At 39.3% G+C, this 21339-nt stretch overlaps 2 protein-coding genes across 2 annotated transcripts in view; one reads left to right on the plus strand and one right to left on the minus strand.

The window, feature by feature from the left end:
* Positions 1-21339, minus strand: part of LOC139142439 (BMP-binding endothelial regulator protein-like) — a 279806-nt gene that overhangs the window by 160108 nt on the left and 98359 nt on the right. The window lies entirely within an intron of this gene.
* The window catches only part of LOC139142427 (PR domain zinc finger protein 15-like), a 29316-nt gene continuing 22783 nt past the window's right edge, over positions 14807-21339 (plus strand). The window contains exon 1 of the mRNA XM_070712355.1: positions 14807-15049. Coding sequence (XP_070568456.1) covers positions 14855-15049 — 195 coding nt within the window. The 5' untranslated portion in view covers positions 14807-14854. The remainder of the gene's footprint in view (positions 15050-21339) is intronic.

Raw genomic sequence — 21339 nt, forward strand, 5'->3', positions numbered from 1 at the left:
GCTCGTGGGAGGTGGTTTCGAGTCCCCAGTGTTGCCACAGGTGTTATATGAAACTTTTTTTTGGAAGTGAGTTGCACATAAAACGACCGGGGGATAACTTTTGCTCGATAAACAAATTCTAGACTTGGTGGCCTTCGAGGAAGCGGAGGGTACAGCTCGGAAACTGTGGTAGAATGCTGACCCACACGCACAGGCCCGGTACGATCAATAGTACGGCAAATAAAAACACCCAGTATTCATATACTCCACTTGAACTGGTTTGAATTTCAATTCATCGCCCGCTCTTTGTTTGCAATGCGATTAATTGGGTGCCTGGTCGGGAGAAGCCCAGACGAAACCCTCGGATTCTCCACATGACGTTATCAGCGATCAACATTGGGAGGTATCAGACAACCCTGAGTAGGTCGGAAACATATATACACAAACCCCGACACACAACTGTACATATATAGACAAACCAAAAAACTCAATGCACCGACTTACGCAGCTCTCTACATCACAGTTAAATTCAGGATCGGTGACGGTGTGTCTGTTCTGTGTATATTATGCACCAAGCTAATAGGTCATCTTATCTGATACAACGTCGTAATCGAGAATACAATACGAGATGGACAATTGTAGTATTCTTGTCAAGGGCATCTGTACTGCCCTTCGTTGATAAGTACTTGTCTAAGCTTGCATGAAATTGAACGCCATACTACAGACCCCCATCACATGAAGAGACTTTGGGCATTCACTTTGCCAAATGGGAACAAACTATCGTCATCCTGTATGTCCCAATTGAAGATTGAAAACATGTTGACGTGACTGACAGTGCGGCGAAGTGATGCACCCAGATAAATTCATACAATTAAATTCGTTTGAACTAAATAATTCAAGCAAATAGTGCAACAGTGGAAAGGATTCCGCAAAGGATTCCGCCTGCTGGCCTATCGGTCGGCTTCGTCCCTCCTTGTTTCCTCTGTCTGTTAGTCAGTTGCCTAGTCGACTCTCTCTCTCTCTCTCTCTCTCTCTCTCTCTCTCTCTCTCTCTCTCTCTCTCTCTCTCTCTCTCTGATACAAAGATACATATAGATTTGGTTGTTAAATAGAGAGAGATATGTCGTCAGGCTGCTAGACAAAGAGGCATCATACATACATACATACATACATACATACATACATACATACATACATACATACATGCATACATACATACATACATACATACATACATACATACATACATACATACATACATACATACATACATACATACATACATACATACATACATACATACATACATACAAAACGATGGAGCGATATCTGGATAGAGAGATAGATAAATAGACAGACAGACAGACAGATAGATAGATAGATAGATAGATAGATAGATAGATAGATAGACAGACAGACCGATAGACAGACAGACAGCCAGACAGCCAGCCAGACAGCCAGACAGACAGATAGATAGATAGCTAGCTAGCTAGCTAGCTAGATAGATAGATAGATAGATAGATAGATAGATAGATAGATAGATAGATAGATAGATGGATAGAGAAATAGAGAAATAGATTGATGGATTGATGGATTGATAGACACACGATAGACAGATAGACAGACGGATCGATGGATATGCAGATTAGTAGACATAGATAGATTGGTTGACAGATAGACAGATAGATAAATAAACAGATAAACAGGTAGATAGACAGACAGACAGACAGACAGACAGACAGACATATACTCAAATGAAATGTAAATGGTTACCAACCTGCAAAGCTATCATTTTGATTGAATAAATGGTTACACCATTCATTTAAATGTATTTACGTTGGTTTAGATCGTAGGTGCCGTGATATGAGCAGTATGGTAATTTCAGACTGCTTTGTGTTGTGTTGTGTCAGGAGAGCTTGAATTTGCATTTATTTAGTTTTCGTGATGGTCCGTAAGCTTTCTGTTGTCATTGTGTTTGAGATAAGGCATGCAGGTATTCTGTCGTCCACAACAAGCGTGACGGTCTAGCGTTGCACGAAGCAGATTGAAGTCTCACGTTTTGGTAGAGGAAATACTCTTAATCCAATTCTATGATAAGCCGCTCCTTTCCGGAATAGGCTGCCTATCTCTTTCAATAGCCTTTAATTAAGTTTTCGCTGCTTTTTTGAAAGAATCTTTACAAAAAATTGTAGTTACTTTTCTGGCTCTGCGACACAGGGAATTTTCAGGGGAATTGATTGGAAGGGCCCGTGACGTCAGCAGAAGTCTGTATAATTAAGTCAAAGTGAGCGGACACGCGTTGCCAATACCTCGCCTTGTCAGAACCGCATGTTGTTGTGTTCTGGTCGAGTGACTGCGTCGACACAGAGCTCTTTATCCGAAATAATAATTTACTGTGTAGCCCTGTGTGGCAGGGCTGTGTCTATGGTGTCCAATCCATGCCAAAATTACTACTTTGATTTTACAACTTGACATGCAACTCCGTTTTCTATTTCACTACTCAACATGCTATTTCACTACTCCGTATCCTATTCCACAACTGTGTATGCTATTCCATTTTCTATTTCACAATTCAACATGCTCTTTCGAATTTCATTTCACAACACAACATGCCATTGCAAATCCTATTTCACTACTCAACATGCTATTCCACTACTCCGTATCCTATTCCACAACTGTGTATGCCATTGCAAATCCTATTTCACAACTCAACATGCTCTTTTGAATTTCATTTGACAACACATCATGCCGTTGCAAATCCTATTTCACAACTCAACATGCTCTTTCGAGTTTCATTTGACAACACATCATGCCATTGCAAATCCTATTTCACTACTCAACATGCTATTCCACTACTCCGTATCCTATTCCACAACTGTGTATGCTATTCCATTTTCTATTTCACAATTCAACATGCTCTTTCGAATTTCATTTCACAACACAACATGCCATTGCAAATCCTATTTCACAACTCAACATGCTCTTTCGAATTTCATTTGACAACACATCATGCCATTGCAAATCCTATTTCACAACTCAACATGCTCTTTCGAATTTCATTTGACAACACATCATGCCATTGCAAATCCTATTTCACAATCCCATTCTAAACCTAGCTCTGCGGAGCAGGGCATTGTTACTGGCTATCGAACAAGATTCAAAATGGCGGACGCGAAATGGTCCCCTCGCACAGAGAGAGAAATGCGAACTTTGCACAAGTCTAAAAACGCAGCTTAACAAATTGTGTATCTAAACAAAATGAGCGTGCTCGAAAACTAGGATCGATCACGATTTTAAATTAAAAATTGGCTGTTTTTGGAAAAGAAACTGCGCGCTGCAATCAGCAGTTTTGTCTATGGTGCACCGTGCGTGGGAGGCTTATCGTGAAAGACCGAGATTTACTATGGCGTCTGATACGGATATGGTCCCATCGCAGAGATGAAAGTGGGTATGGCACTTATATGAATTTTACTGTGGAGAAAGTCTATGACTTTTAAACTGGCCGTACAACCAACAATAAACATGGCGGAGCAATGATACCGACTTCAGAGACTTTGCAATTTTTTTTCATTGCGAGCGCTGGTGAATTTTTTTCCCGCTGGCTATAGGGCTGTTCACAGTTTACGTCACTGTTCTCTCATTAATATGCAAAAATAAATATTTGTCCGCATTTTTAGATTACGCTTTTGAAAATTACGCATGCAAAAACGACGAAAACACATGTTAGTAGGCGACTGCTAGTGTAACAATGAATACTAAGGGCCATATGGACCATTAGACCTTGGGAGGGGGGGTGGTCACAATGAAATTGTGAAAATTTTTTTTTTACTATTGTAAATTTCTGAAATTTTTTTTTTCCAATTGAGATTAGCTGTGCAAATTTTTTTTTTCAGAGTAAATTTTCAGATTTATAATTTTTTTTAGTTTGTCGCTGTCTGAAGATAAAGAGGGCAAAGATGTGGTGCCAAGCACCACAAGCGGCCACGCAAGCGGTCACGGGGGGGGGGGGGGTCAGGAGAGGGGTGTCCCCCTGCTGCTGTTGGAGCTTTTGAAAAATAGAGATTACAATGGTGTTATTTTGTGGCACTTGGGGGTATTTTTGCGGGGGGGGAGGTCAGGAGGGGGTGTCCCCCTCCTGCCGTTGGAGCTTTTGAAAAATAGAGATTAAAATGGTGTTATTTGGTGGCACTTTGGGAGCATTTTTTTCGGATTACACATCTTCCTCTGAAACATGGTCTTCTTGCTCCTCAGTAGCTTCCTATAGTTTTGAAAATTGACTATTTTGGTTTCCTGGCTTCCCTTCCTACTGCGTGGTGAAATGGCTACATTCACCCCACCAAACATCATGCATATCTCATGATTTACAATTGATTTTGACAAGCTGAGAAGCTAAAATAAGCTAAATAATATAGTTAATATTTGCATATTTGTGTTTTTAGAGCAATTGTTGCCCTTTTTGATCAAAACATCTATTTCTCTGTAGCAGCATGTCCAAATTGATTGGATGTGTATAGATGTGTTGAAATTTCGAAATTTGTCTTTTTAGGGCAATTTATGCCATTCATGGTCAAAAAATCTGTATTCTCTGAAAGGGCTTGTCCAATTTCTTTGAAATTTGCTACACAAAAACGATTATTCATGCAGATTTATTCAGTATTTGCTATCGAGAAACTTTCAAAGTTCAACCCCTTTTGTGTGTTTTTGTGTTGGGATTTGTTGGATAGATGGCATTCTACGTAGTGTATTGTTGAATGTTAAAACATGTGTTGCTGTTGTTTTTTGAGGCTGTTTTTTGAGAAAAAAGAATTGAAAATGCCTTTTTAAAAGCAAAATAATACATAATGACTTGATATGTTGTTTTATCATTATTGACGTGTTTCTACTTGTTCACCAATTCTTGCATTCATCATTGCAATAAAATGCTGTGAAAAAAATGAAACTGATGTGGCCTGCATCTGTTTACCTTGATCTTAAAAGGCAAATACAACTTTCTGTCTTGACAACCATACCATAGTTTCAATGTTTTACCTAGTGTACCTGCTTGGTTTGTACACAGGAAACAAGTAGAAAACAGGTTCTATAATTTCATAATTTTCAAGTGATCTGAATACAAAAGTCCTGAAAAGATAAGATAATCATCCTGTATAAGGGATACAGTCACTCTAAATGTATAAATTAAAATTCAAATGTTCCGGGAGGATGTACTAAAAAATACAGAAAGTTGCTTTCTGTCGGTAAAATCTAAAAAAAATTCAAAATTTTAAAGACTTTTGCAGATTTTTTTTTACGCCTTTGTCTTCTTATTTATTTTTTTTTATTTTGCAAACTAGTTTGAAGATTTTTTTTTCCTAACTTTCTGCTCTGAAAAATTTTTTTTTGTTTTTGACCACCCCCCCTCCCAAGATCTAATGGTCCGTCCCTAAAAGCCATATTCACGACTCAGAGTACAAGCTGCAAAAACGGCCATGTATGCAACATTGATAAAATTTGTCCGCATTTCAAGCTGCGTGTCCGATGTCGCGCGCGTACAGCTATATTTAGTAACAAACCTGTACCAGTAAACAGCGCTATTTGGCTTTGAATTTTCAATTGCTCTCATGTGATAATTACAGCTACATGTAAATCAAGAAAGGCGTTCTCTGCAAATCAATAAGCCTTTTGAATATGAAAAAATCAGACATCTGAACCTCAACACGCAGTTTGAAATTGCTCTCCGAATCAGGACAGGGACATCGGTGAGGCCGGATTTCACGTAGTAGCTATGGAAACCGATGGTTCATTCATTGTAAGAAATCATGCGATGTACTGCTCCTGCTCGAGCTCCCTTGGCCCGTGGACTTTCGCCGTCTCCCCTCTACACCGTCTATTAGGGAGCCTTCAGTAATTACAGGGTGGGGGGCGGGGGAATTGGGGGGAGGGTCACTTTTTAGAAAACAGTTCAAGGGGGAGGGTCACTTTTTATAAACCTAGCTTGGGGGGAGGGTCACTTTTGACAGAAGCTGATATTATGGCCAAAACTTTGATTGTCTGTGTGATATTTCCTGAATAGGAAATCACCAACAAAATACGCACACACATACCCCAATGCATAGTGAATTGACATTTTGGTGAAATTCCAAAATCAAATTTCTTACACAACCATAGACTTGTAACCACTCTAGTCTAATCAAGAACAATAATCTTAATAATCAAGCATACATAAATGCACAGATTTATCTAATTTTGTATTGAATTAAAATTATTCATAGTTTCATCATAGACGCCAATGCATAGTGAATCGACATTTTGGTGAAATTCCAAAATCAAATTTCTTGCACAACCATGGACTTGTTACCTCTCTAGTCTTATCAAGAACAATAATGTGAATAATCAAGCATACATAAATGCACAGATTTATCTAATTTTGTACTGAAAACAAATTATTCATAGTTTCATCATAGACCCCCATGCATAGTGTATGGACATTTTGGTGAAATTCCAAAATCATATTTCTTGCACAACCATAGACTTGTAACCACTGTAGTCTAATCAAGAAAAATTATATCAATAATCAAGCATGCATAAATGCACAGATTTATCTAATTTTGTATTGGAAAAAACTATTCATAATTTCATCATAAACACCATGGATATTGAACCAACTTTTTAGATGAAATTCAGAAATCAATTTCTTGTACACAAATGTTCATTTTACTTCCCTATTTAAGCAAAGTACATTTAAATACATTATCAAACATATATAAAATACAGATATAGCATGTTTTGTGGGGGTAAATTGTCAATAATTTGCCTGATAGACTCCACGTATGATTTGATATTTTTGGATGAAGCACTAAATCAGCTACATCTTGCCTTCTTATAGTTGCACACAATATGGTGACCCTCCCTAAAATGTAGACCATATCTCTTCAACAATTTTTGTGTGATAAATTGCGACTGTCCCTCCAAAAACACCAGCCCTCCCCTATGTAATTTGTCCCTAACATAACCATTGAACCAATTGTTATGTAAATTAGCTGATACTGTTTTAGTTATTCCCGGGGAGAATACCGCAGTGGGTGGGGGGGGGAGGGTCAAGTTTTAGAATGTCGGATAAGGGGGAGGGTCACATTTTAGACAGGAGGATAGTGGGGAGGGTCACAATTTACGGTACAGGTGTTCGCGAAATTCCCCCGGCCCCCCCCCGTAATTACTGAAGGCTCCCTTACCTAACCATGCCAACAATCGATCACGTAATAGTGTTCAGTCTTCAAATTTGGATATATTAATCTACCAATCATCAACCGTCGAACACATCAAAAACGATGGTCGCGGCCACGGATTAAATAGTTATGTTTATTGCGCAACAACACACTTAAGAAGTGTGGTAAGGCAAAAATACCTTTACAGTTCAACATTACAAGGATTAACAAAAGGACATTCACACAAGGAGACACTATCAATGAGTGGCGCGCAGAATTGTTTTTACTACTTTTGTATACCTTCGCACATCGAACCGATATTGTATGCCTATCACCGTTGAAGTTTATGTCTTTCATTGTAGAGTTGTTTTTTATCCAAAACACATTTCCAGAAGAGTCCCACAGAGCAGTCAAATGAAAGGATAATTGCTTCAAACGAATGAAATTGCACAACGAAAGAATAAAAATCAACAGCACATCGTGGACAATAGCGCTCGGGAATGGGACTATTCTATTCTAGTGGCGGGGACGGAAAGCACAGAACTATAAAGCTACTGGAAAAAACGTTCTGTTTTTCTCGCGATTTTAGCAACTGTAACGACCCTTTATTCTTAAAGTTACTTACTTTTCCACAATAGAATTAAACTAGGTCTAGGGGCTTATGCACACAGTGTACACGGATGTACAGCATAATATTTTAAAAAGTCCTCTGCTGGGGACGAGCAGGGGTTTACACTCTAACGGATACAGTAAAACAATGGTCACAGCCATAGGTTCAAGGACATTCACGGGGAGACACGATGACAAAGACAGTCGTAAAATTTCTTAGACTAGTTTTAAGAACATACAATATCTGATCATCTGTGTACCGCTGTGCATCGAAACGACAAGTGTAGGCCTATAGCTTCGAACTTTTATGGGAGAGACATCACGACTGAGATCGACAGTAGCGGCACAACAAACTATTCCGAATTGTGGGTCCGTGTTTAATGTAAACATCTCTGTAGGTGATTCCGGTTTCTCAATCAAATCCAAAGTCCGACATTGAAAAAATTGACATAAAAATATGATGTCCGAAAAGTTTTGTTTTATTCATCTAACCGATCATCTCCTTTGACATCCCCTAAGCTACATGTAAACAGTCCGGAAAGACAGTGACATCGATGTCTCCCGGGCCCCCACGCATATATGGCCATGGTCAAATATTTCTTCACCATTTCGCAAAACATCTTGTCAGCTGGGCGCATAGGTCACGTCTTTGTACGTTGGTCAAAACTAATGGTAGTAAAGGTCAGAATATAACATTGTTCAAAGCAAGATTGAATATGGAAGACGAAAATGCTTTCATCGATTGACAAAAATGAGAAGGAACGAGTCAGTAAATATCGAACTATAAAGGGGAGAACTAGACTTCCACGATTAATCAACTGGGAACTGTATTTCGATCGACAGACTTACACAACCAGAGAGAGCATTTTGTTCAGCTTTAATATAAGTCACCGCCTTTCCTTTAATAACACCCCATTTGCGTTTCTATCTACTCTGTCCGCAATTGGTATGATTGGCCTCCGGGTTTCGCCTGCCGCACTGTTCTTCAGCTATTTTTCATTGTTTCGCATAAGATACATAATCTCTTTTCGTGCACAAGGCAAGCTAACGTTTAGAAGGAACCAGTCACAGGAGCTTAGGATATTATATACCGTAGGTGAAATTATAATGGAAGATTGAAGATGAAAAGACTTATCGGTCGACTAAATTGCCATAAACCGAGATTGTCTATGATTTATTAATTGGGAACAAAAATATTCGATTGATTCATTAACACAACCAGAAAGAGCATTTTCTTCAGCTTGAAAAAATAAGTCGTCGTCTTTCCTTGACACTGTCCCCATTTGCGTTTGAAAATATTAGTCTGTTCCCAGTCGGTAAGAGCGCACGGGGCGGCGTCGGCCGTACTTGCCGATATGTAACATCGATTTTTCTTCAGCAATTTTTTTCAGCGTTTCGCAAACTTGTCCTTTTAGTGCACGGGGCACATCTGTCTACGCGTTTTAGGAACAAGCAACATGTGGTTTAGAACATAATATCTGTCAAATTAGGAAGGAATATTGATTCACACACAGAAAGAGTCTATATTCGTAACGTTGTTTACGTTGTTTTCGATGTCTTGAAATGTCGTTCATTCACCAACAACTGAAGGAATTTTTGAAAGCTATATATGATGATGTCATTCAGTCGAATTAATAGGGATTGAGAAAGTCACAGTTTCCGTTGGATAGGGGCAAAATAAAATTGTGTTTTGAGAAAAAAATTGGGTGGTCGTACAAGGGTGGTCAAATTGATACGGTTTTTACGGTAATTCTCTTCCGGGTACAAGCAGACTTCGCATCGCGACGATTCACGTGTGCTCTACATGCTCTATGTCCCGGGACCGTTTTCTCGAACGTACGTAGCGTGGGGCCGTTCTCACTTGTCTTCATATTGTGCTGTGTGCCGAACATGGAAGTATTTACGCATACAAACTAGTTTTCTGTCAAATAAAAAAGATATTTCTGAGAATTAACCGCACATGTTGGGGTTAATGTCTTTCCCTGCCATTCTCCGCCCATTTTTAGACAGTACAACTGTAAACTCAGACATGCCTAAAAGCATATGGGATACGTTCAGATAGGCGTATCGATATGTTTACGTGTGTAACCGTGTAGCCGGGCGATCTACTAGCGAGGGAACACGAGCACACATGAATTCGCTTTAAATTTTAGATCGCCAACCTAGAGGGCCCGGTTAGGCCCGGCTAGGCCCGACTAGGCCTGGGTTTTTCACTTTGCCCGCGTTGCAACCACTGCGAACCAATGGTTGGTTTTGTGTGCAATGGCCATGCTGCTTCAAACTACAGATATGTACCAAGTTAAAGGGACAAAGTTGCTCATTTTTGACATTATTTTGCCATTTAAATTTCTTTTGATAGATTATTCTCACTGAAATAGGTATGCTCACTCTCTGGTTAATGTAATTCAATTCTCTGTTTTTATAAGACACATTAACATGTGAAATTTACTATGTTACAATTTTTGGTACATAAAAGTATTAAGTGATCACATGTTATATCCATGCATGCACATGAGTTGAGCTGTGACAACCAGAGATTGCAATTTAGCCCATTTCAGTGAGCAGCAGAAAAGCATATATTCAACAGAAATTAAAATGACCAAAATTTTGTCAAAAATGAGTGACTTAAATTTGTCCCTTTAATGGCCAATGAAAAATGGCTAAATTCCATGTTTGCTGTTTTGTTATTTTTGCCTTTCAGTCACTGTAATTTAAAACAATGGTGTATAGACAAGATGTGGGTTTTGTTGTTTACTTTGCAGGTCAGAGTTACATAAATTCATAAGATTTCAGAATTTTTCAGTATTAGCTGCTGTATTTTAGCATGATATGCTCAGTATTGATTCAGTTTGTCAGCATAGCCTGATGACACTTGAGCAGTGGTGTCATTTTTTGTGTCCAGTGAAGTCTTAAACTGTTTTCTGTGGTTTGTTCCACATTTACAATGTGCTGATAACATTGAAAATTGAGCATTTCATCAAACTTGTGCAGAAAATCAAACAATGAATTAATTTAATTATAGAGTTTATCCTATGGTATTCCCCAGAACAATCCACCCATACCAAAATGGAAACAAGAATACCAGACTCCTTTTTCTGGTGATTGGTTTACTAAGTTTAAATAGTGTAAGAGTTAAACAGTATATTAAACCATTATCATAACAATTGAAATGATAATTGTGTAGACAGAGAAATCAGGGGTTTCCCTTTTATTAAAAGTACTGAAAAATCTGTAGCATAGAATTATCAAGATTTTTTCTACAAGATTAATTTTACCCATGCTGGTCAAATGTGACAGACACCATGTCATTGAAAGTATTCTTAGGTAAGGTTGACATCCATATCTAGACTTGTTCTTGTCACAAGCAGAAGCAAATAAAAAGATTTGCAGAAATCCCTTGCCGGTGTCCATCTATTTTGCCCTGTGTTGTAAATCCCCACCTCAATTTTTGAACGTTGAAGATTCGATCAATTTGTAATATTCTATTTTTTTGAAACTGGGGGAGGGTCACAAATTTTTCAGCCTTGCTTTGGGGGAGGGTCATAAATTTTTGGACCAAATTTTGGGGGAGGGTCATGATTTTTTGGCCACTCCCTTGCGAAATCCCCCCGGCCCTCCCCCCTGCTAATTTACGTCCAGTCCCTTATGTACCGATGCAAGCTGCCTAAATTGTTGAATTCTTGTTAATTAATCATAGTGTAAAGACCAACAATACAGTTGTTAACAATCGATATCACAGATATGATTTTTATATTATCTTATATCTCGAATTACTTTACGATGCCAAACTTCAGTGAAAGAAAAAATATGATAAAAAAGTTACTTCATTTACTGGCCACGATTATACCCTTCAGATCTCCGCTCCCCCCCCCCCCCCCTTTGGCCAAAGAATCTCCTATATCTGATGCAGACTAAAATAAAAATGTGTTTCAGAAAGTAACTTTTGACGGATTTTTTTTTCTTTTACCTAAGTGCGTCATCTGTTTTTCTCAAGTTTCTTTGGCTGATTTTTTTATTGAAATTTGCGGGGAATTTTTTTTTAGAAAATTTTCCACTCCCCAATGGTCCACCCCTTGCCGGCTATTAGGCCTCCCACCACAGCCCTGCTGACCGCCATAGGCAAAACCAACCACTGGTTGCAACGCGCAGTTTCTCCACCGAAAACAGTCGGTTTTTTCACCCAAAATCGTGATCGATCTCCTATTTTGAGCACGCTCAACTTGTTTAGATGCACGATGAGCTAAGCTGTGCTTTTGAACTTACACAAAGCCCACTTTCATCTCTGCGATGGGACCATATCCGTATCAGACGCCATATAGTAAATCTCGGTCTTTCACGATAAGCCTCCCACGCACGGTGCACCATAGACAAAACTGCTGATTGCAGCGCGCAGTTTCTTTTCCAAAAACAGCCAATTTTTAATTTAAAATCGTGATCGATCCTAGTTTTCGAGCACGCTCATTTTGTTTAGATACACAATTTGTTAAGCTGCGTTTTTAGACTTGTGCAAAGTTCGCATTTCTCTCTCTGTGCGAGGGGACCATTTCGCGTCCGCCATTTTGAATCTTGTTCGATAGCCAGTAACAATGCCCTGCTCCGCAGAGCTAGTTTAGAATGGGATTGTGAAATAGGATTTGCAATGGCATGATGTGTTGTCAAATGAAATTCGAAAGAGCATGTTGAGTTGTGAAATAGGATTTGCAATGGCATGTTGTGTTGTGAAATGAAATTCGAAAGAGCATGTTGAATTGTGAAATAGAAAATGGAATAGCATACACAGTTGTGGAATAGGATACGGAGTAGTGGAATAGCATGTTGAGTAGTGAAATAGGATTTGCAATGGCATGATGTGTTGTCAAATGAAATTCGAAAGAGCATGTTGAGTTGTGAAATAGGATTTGCAATGGCATGATGTGTTGTCAAATGAAATTCGAAAGAGCATGTTGAGTTGTGAAATAGGATTTGCAATGGCATGTTGTGTTGTCAAATGAAATTCGAAAGAGCATGTTGAATTGTGAAATAGAAAATGGAATAGCATACACAGTTGTGGAATAGGATACGGAGTAGTGGAATAGCATGTTGAGTAGTGAAATGGGATTTGCAATGGCATGTTGTGTTGTGAAATGAAATTCGAAAGAGCATGTTGAATTGTGAAATAGAAAATGGAATAGCATACACAGTTGTGGAATAGGATACGGAGTAGTGGAATAGCATGTTGAGTAGTGAAATAGAAAACGGAGTTGCATGTCAAGTTGTAAAATCAAAGTAGTAATTTTGGCATGGATTGGACACCATAGTGTGTCTCGCGCGCTGTATTTGCATGTGAATGAGCGAACACGATGCGGATAAATTAACACATGAACCCATACCCTGTTCGGAGTGGCAGAGCTTTCCTTAGCGAAAAAAATAAAATATCTCTCTCGAATGATTCGATCGCGGTGAGCTGCCTCTTGGGAAAGGTGAGCAAGAATGCACTGGCTGAGGAGAAAAGGAAACCCAAGGTCTGATTCAAAAGGACGATTGCCCAGGAAAACGAGGGGAAAAACTGCTTTCTCGTCCATCGCCTCTTTTTCCGCGAGAGTCAATCGGTGAGAAACACTGAAGAAAGCACACCGAGGGCAGCAAATTTCATGAGGTGTCTGCGTGTCTGCGTACCCAAGATCAGAATGACGCATCATTCGGTTGTCTGTAAATTTCAGTATCAATAATATAGGACAGAATTAATTGCTACAAACGCTGTTGTGTTCTTTTTTTTTTCTATTTAGTCGCAGCAGAAGAACTAGGGGTTTCGGATGACAAAGAGTAATAATTAATTTCACCGGCATACTGCAGTTTTATCTTGCCTCACGCGGGGTAAAAAGTTATTGTAACGTCAATGCTAAACGCATTCACCTTAAAGACGTTGATAACTTTCACAACGTGTAACCGCTGCATTTTTTTTTTTTTTTTTTTATGTTTATCCGAAAACAAACGTCTAAACCCCGTCGCTATGTCTGCTCCGTTATTGGACTGGCACGTCATAATCCCCGCAGATAATAATCTCTGATCCGTCTGGTATGTGAGGGCCATTTTCAACCTGCAAAGAAGTTTTTAAATAATTTATGGGCCTCCTGATTATCGTCTCTTTTGAAAGGGACCGGGAAAGGAATTTGAAGTGCGTGCTGAGCTTTGCGAAAGCGGGTCGCGGCTGAAAATTGTCAAATTTTGTCAGGATGGTGTAGGAAGAGATGATCATGGCAAGGTCGTTGCAGCTCTCATGCTGTCTCTTCTTCTTCAAAAATATTCTCGACTTAATTCCAGGCAACTCACCACGTGTCAATATTCTATGATGACGTCATCAACCGATGAGATAAACTGTAAAGAAAATTATCCGGTCAGTGAGAATGCATACTTGTCAATAACTGCCTCCTGTAAATCTCGAGAAGAACGGTAGGCTCGTAGCACAATCAAGCCATTCTGTCCTGGCCAACAAACAATCAGGCAATCTGTCCCTTAAATAGCTTTATTGATCACCAAATACTAACAAAAACAGAGAATTAACAAAGAGAGCTGGTTGTCACCCTGTGATTTTATACAGTGCGACTGGTAGAAGGGAAGGTCGTATTAGATTTCAACCATTATGTTTGATATGGGATAAACCAGGGACGGGGCACATTATGAGGGTGTGAAATTTGATTATGCGCATGATAAAAGTAGTAGGAACAGTTAGCTAGGTTATCGGTAGCAGGAGTAAATCGAACGGCAATTAAAAACTCGTTTTTGATGTGAGAGCTGTAGGGCGAATTTTGTGTTTGAAAGAGATCCCGATCGAAGCGGTGCCCGGACGCGTTGTCCTGGTTCCGCGCCTGCGCAGTGGGCGCACGCGGGTTTTGTCAACGCGCTGTTGCATGGAAGAAAATGGGCGCAGGGAAAACCGCTCTTTATTGACGACTACGGCCACAGCTGTTTTGCAGCCGAACTGTTCTCACAGTCTATCGTGTAAGTTACCTAGAAAAACCGTATCCCAGCTAAAATGCGAGTCATTTGGCTTTCAACTGTGAATCGCTCACCAACCAAACGGACGAGCAGTACCAGTCCGGAGCGCCGATGTTCAAAGCTACTGTCTGGAGTCCGCCAGGGGCGGCGGCGAGAAGCGAGAAGGAGCGAGAGAGTTTGGACATCGAGACAAGCGTGTGGACATCGACTGAAATACCGAACGACATCCAATTTGGACCATTTGAAGGCGACTTTAAGCTCGGAACCAACTTGAAAGACAATCGCGACTCACCGTTCATGTTGGAGGTAATTTTTTTCTCAACTTTCTTTTTCTTTTCTTGGTCACATGTTAGCCATGTCGCTTTTGTGTAGTAACAGCCATTGTATCTGGCATCCACTTCCCCTCAATAATGAGAATGTACTTATTTGGTCATATATGTTCCAAATTAATATGTCAATATGTTCTTTGAAATGTTTCAATTTAAACATTGTGAGTGCAAAGCTTCGTTCGATTTCCCTATCGGGTGACGCGACACACAGACACACACACCACTCGACGCTGGTAAGTTTCAGCACACATTTGTCGTCTGCTGAAATTATCCTTCTTTTGTCCTTTCATACACTTTCACCGCTTGACCATAAGTCGGATAAACTAAGGGGACAATTATTTATTCTGTTGTAACTGACTTTTTTGTAGAATTATTAAGTCAATCCGCTTTTGCACTAAAACGTGAGCATCTATCTGTATTCCAGAGGAAGAAAGTAATTTTCCTGCTGAAAGTATGAATATGTTTTACATTAAATATAGTAAACTTCAATCGTCTATATTAAGGGTGGATGGCCTTTTCACTATATTCATCGACGCACAATATTCAATAGACAAACAGTCAAATAAGTTGTAAACACTCGGTGAATGCGACATATTCTTTGTCCTACTATTATTTTTTTTATTAAGTTCATACCATTTCTTTTGAGCCATGTACATTTCATAACGACATTAACAGGGACGATGCTTCACAAAATGTCTGTAATTGTGATTTTATTTTTTTCTTGGAAAGTTTTACACTCTAAGGATTGCGGTCCCTATATCGCTTTGTGTTCGGATGTCCAAGTTATGTTTGCATATCAATGACAGATACCCGAGCTGAAAAATCAGTAGTTATCGTTTATGACGAAATTCTTTGATGAGATCAAGTTTTGACGAGTGTGTGGTAATAATAACAAAATGGCTCTGTCTGAGTTTCAGACAGCTTCAAGTAGTTTGTTCAGCAAGATGTGATAAATTTTAACCCGTAAGGTTATACTTTAGGTATTTGCATTCGCGGTTAAGATTATTTTGCGCGCCTTTGAAATCAATCAAGTACACCGGCTGTATTGCATAGTTTACACGTTTAACTCCAAGCGCCTCGTTTTTGTTTGTCGTCAAAATCTTACGTGAGTAATTCCGTTTACGGGACAAGTTATTGAACATTAAAGAATCAACTGAATTCGATAAGAGCCATTGGTAAAACAAAATGTAACTTGCCAGCTGATACCAAAGTAGTTTGGGTAATTTTTCCAATTGGACCATCAAGTTTTACGAGTTGACGCAAACTTTGTGACTTCGCACGAAAGAAAGCATTGTTGCTATCGCCAAGATATATTATTAATAAGTCGTATAACATTTTTAAAGATTAGCATCGTACCTACTTTGTTTACAAAAGTTCGTAAGACGTACATCTACCGGACTAGTCGACAACCATTCCCAGAAATACACTGACACTCTTGTTCGAAATTGTCTCGGTGACAAACTTCTATCGTAAATTGAAGTTGAGAAAAATTTCAGATTTAGGAGATGACTAATTTACAAAAAGTCCTTCGGCAGAGTATTTGCTGGATAGAAGAATACCTGATTTGAAAGAATGTGCAATCCAAAAATGGCCTGGCTACCGTAAAATTGCAACGCAATATCGTTTAACGAAAATTTACGAACACACGAAGATTATGATATAGGAGCCCCTTTCAGTGTTTTCTGTACTTTCCACTTCCCGATTCTTAAACAGACTTTTCAACTTTGAACTTAATCGAGGGTATGATCACATCATCGAAATTAAAACGACTTAACCTAGTAATTCTACATTCAACAGATGTATACACAGCAAGATTTTTGACAACCTGGGATATCATATATGGCCTTGCGATAAAATCCAATTTTGTAAACTGACGCATGTTTTGTGCATGTTTCTGACTAAACTTCGAACAACTACGGCAACAGCTGTTGTCTGAGTTCGGCTCGAACATGACTTAACTTAATATGGAATGGGAAAAGGACGTTTTAGATCGAGTTTTGCACGATGTATATGCTATCATCACAGCTGTATCGCTGAACAGACAAAGTTTCCTTTGTGACTACGTAACTTTTTTTCAATTCAAATTATATACAAATCTTTTTTGAACGCTGGGATCGAAAACTTTAATTTGGTAAATTTGACCAAAAAGTCAGCATACAACTTTATAAAAGATAAAATTAACAGAAAAGTAGGTGAACATTTTGTAAGGAAACCTTGACGGATATGAAGTTAAGAGAGCTTTTGGCTAACTAATATCCATATGTAATAATGACGAATATGTGAAACGATTGTTTTCCTGGTGTTTTCGAGATTTCATGGTGTTTCGACAGCGATGGAGGCAGAACTTCATAAAGATGATGACGACGACGACGACGACGACGAAGACGATGATGATGATGATGATGATGATGATGAAATTGCCGATCATGAAGACAATATCGAGTAACAATTAGGCATCGACGGGGATGACGTTGTTACAGTGGTAATGTGTCTACTGACAGACGGCCATCAGATCTATGAACATCAGCGATCACTTAGTTTTCGACATTTGCTATGTGCCTGCATGTCCTTGTTTTATTCTAAATCCATCATCCAACAGGCGAACGCCCAATTACGGGATGAGGTACCCATATCCCACTGCCCAATGGAGCAATGAGGAGTAAAGTGCCTTGCTCAGGGGCACAACACCGTGCTAGAGTCCCGAACTCACCGTCCTCCGACATTGAGTCCGTTACTCTGGACTTGCCGGGTTACGAACCATTGCCCGACGGTGCCATTTTTTCTTCTTCCATGTCGCTGTATCGATAGCAACATACCCTTTGCGTCGCGAACCAGTACAAGATTAGCCTTCTCACGATACCTGTGATGTATTATAACATGTTCAAACTTTAACACAAGGCTAAACATTATTCATTGCCGTGCCCATACCCGGGCTTATAACTGTATGAGGGTTGGGCTCGCTAAATTAAACTTTGTGAAACATACCTACGGAAATCTATTAATTAAAACCTCAAAGTTATGAATGCCCAGTGAACGTAGAAAATAGCACCTCGCCAAATAATGGAAAATCCACGAATGCGTCGCGAGGACGTGTGCGCGGGAGTTTTGTGCTCGGGGTAACCGGCGACCGTGGTCATTTTGATGGACGAACGCAAATAAAGTTGTGTCGTTGGTTAGTTCCGAAGGTTCATTCGAACCCGGCAAATAGCGTGAGAAACGCAGTAATTACATGTCTGTAATACTATTAAAGGGCTGTTTCGGCAGCTGTGACTTTTTTCATGTTTTACGATTTTTGTTCTGCTCAACAAGTACATTTTCTTCTCTCCCCCCTCCCCCGACTACCCTCCCCCGACAGATTCTTTACGGTAAAAATGATTGCAAACGCGACGCTTTGTGTGCAAAAGGCGTTAATGATTTCTACTCCTAGCTAAGATTTGGTTGGTGACGGTAACATTGGATGTTGCCTACACCAAGGCAATGTAGACAAATCAACACAAAGAATTTCAACTTAAATAAGGAAAAGAAAAACTTCCATCTTAAGGTAGTATGCGCCTCAAAAGTACAAGACTTAAACCGTTTCTCAAACTTTCCGAAATGAAACTTTCAACCATTCTCTTACCAAATCAAGAGTATAAATCAGGGGTCACCCCGTGTAAAGTTTGGAACCAGAGTTTCCTAAGATTTACCGATATTTGACATTCAAAATGGACGACATCCCTGCGCTATCTGGCTCGAAGGGGAAAAATCAAATTTTTGATTTTCGAAAATGCTAAGGCGGTTAGAATTTTGAGCCCTAACAAGCGGTAGATAAGAAAGAATATTGTGTCCCTGAGGCGCATTCTACCTTAAAGAGAGATAAAAACTCTTTAAAAAGATACCCAATACTAAGCTAATTCAAAAGTCCTCGATGATCATACAACCTCTTCCAAGGTGGACCAAGCGTCTTAAACTTTTGTTGTTTCAAGTTCGGAGCCATATGAATCAGACTTTAAATATGTACCCGATTTTGTATAATAATGAAATTATCAAGTTGGTAGTAAAAAAATCAAAGTTCTTTTAGCTTAATATTCAGTGTACTTTTTCGGTGTTTCGTTTCGGTTAAAAAATGAAGTTACTCAAAAATCACGAAATATCTAGTCAACTTGTTAATGTAGCCATGCCCAATATTAATTTTGACTAACAAATTTTCAACCAGACTAAAATTTGTTCGTTTATATTCTCATTGCATATTGTTCAAAGTGCATTGAGTTGGCAGGCCCGATACTTAGTATTTCAAAATACATTAAAGGGGAGAAAAAATAAGAGTGAGGAACAAAAACTGTGAAAATATTATCAAAATGATATACTATTGTTCTTTTTGAGTAAAAAATCAAGTACAAATACTCTAGACTACAATTTAGGAGTGTAAGACATCTATAATACTATAGCAGGGTCTCTTGGTGTCCGGATAAAGGTATAGTTGAAAAAAAATATTTTACTATCAGGACACTTGTGTCGAGCGGAATAGATGAGGGTCTATCGAAACATCTCGTAAAATATATTGAAAAAAACACTTTCCATGCAACCTGACTCTCACGAAAGGGGATACGTGTACTTTTACCGTTTTTCCCCCTGTCGTACGCAAAAGCCCCCCTCCACGCCGGAGGCCAGTCTATGCGTGTTTCCGCGGCATTTGGTTGGGCAACAATACAGATGAATGGCCAGCATTTGCGTGAGATTCTATCCAGATTTTTATGTGTCTTCTCGTCATATGCTGCGGTTATGTCGGCGACAAGGCCGTCGTTTGGCCTTCGAGCGCTCCCCAGTGAATGATGAAGCGATCGCTTCGCTACGTGCCCTATAACTTCGAGCAATGACAACTTGGGTGAAAGAAATTGCCTTTTGTCCTTTAAATTATGATGATATTATATTAACAAACATATGTATAAGATTTCCTGGATTTTAAGACATACTTGTAAATTGAAAGGGGCCTTGGCAAAGACTCGTTTAATTGTCTTACAAAGTGCAATGAACCAGTAACCTTATTGCGCCTAAAGTTTTCCACCCTATGTTACTGCTATAGAGCTATCCCGCTCTTGTGAGGGAGACATTTGCACCGTTCCGAAAAAAAGTCGCTGCACTTGATGAGGCATAAATTTTTACACAGTCGTTATATAGTTAAGGTAGAACGCACCTCGGGGACAGACATTCGGACTCTCAAACTTTTACAATTCTCTTCTGATATACCACATGTGGGGGTTCATTTTAAAGCTCTTGGTGAAAGAAAACTTTTTGCCGGCTTAGTTTTTCGAAATTCGAAATTTTTATTTTTCTCCATAGAGTTAACACAGGGATGGCGGCCATTTTGAATTTCTAATATCGGTAAATCTTGGGTAATTTGTTTCTCTAGTATCAAAATTTGCACGGTGACCCCCTATTTTTATTTTTGAATTTGAAAGAGAATGATTGAAAGATCCCTTGAGGAAAGTTTGGGCAAAAGTTTAAGTCTTTCACTTTCGAGGTGCATACTACCTTAAACCGTTCATATTTCAAGGATTGTTGGAGAATGAGCTGATCCGAGCTAACAGATATTCGATACTGAGACGAGTAGAACACAGTAAAAGAAGTTCATGCTTAGTCTGGTCGTAAAATTGGACTGGACGGAGCTGTAAAACTTTTCTTTCTCCCCAGACGCAGTTTCGCAACTCAAACTAGCGAGACACGCCTTTACGGCCGCTCTCTCATGTGTATGTAGCGCGCCGGAGTCATGAAATGATCGGGCTAACATTTTATGATCATGCCCTTTTGTATTTTTGTTTTTATCGAACTTGTTTTGCCGACATGGGCTCGTGTGATCGCTATTATCCCGTCTGCGATCAGGACAAGGACATGGTAACTCGTTAAATCTTATTACAATTGTAGAGCACAGAACCTGGGACATGAACTCAAATTCCAGACGTGGTGGCGCGCCCATATACCAGGTGTAAAAATTGGCAATGCGCTGTGTTAATAGTCAGTTTTAGCTGTCACTTCAGATGCTATAGTTGTTGAAATGTTCCTTCCAGATCGTTGCGTCAATACCGGAACTCGGTAATCTCTGCATCACTAAGAGTTTACAGACTAGGTACAAAATTTGAAATTATCTGCATGAGTTACTAAAAACCAGGAGACTGTTAGAAATAAACGTTATCTTTGCTCTGCTTTGCGAACATGCTTTATCATTTTGCGTAAAGTCTATTCCAAGCTTGATCAATGCATAAAAATAAATGTACGTTGTTAGTTCATTTT

The sequence above is a fragment of the Ptychodera flava genome, chromosome 10 (assembly GCF_041260155.1).
Source record: "Ptychodera flava strain L36383 chromosome 10, AS_Pfla_20210202, whole genome shotgun sequence".
NCBI lineage: Eukaryota > Metazoa > Hemichordata > Enteropneusta > Ptychoderidae > Ptychodera > Ptychodera flava.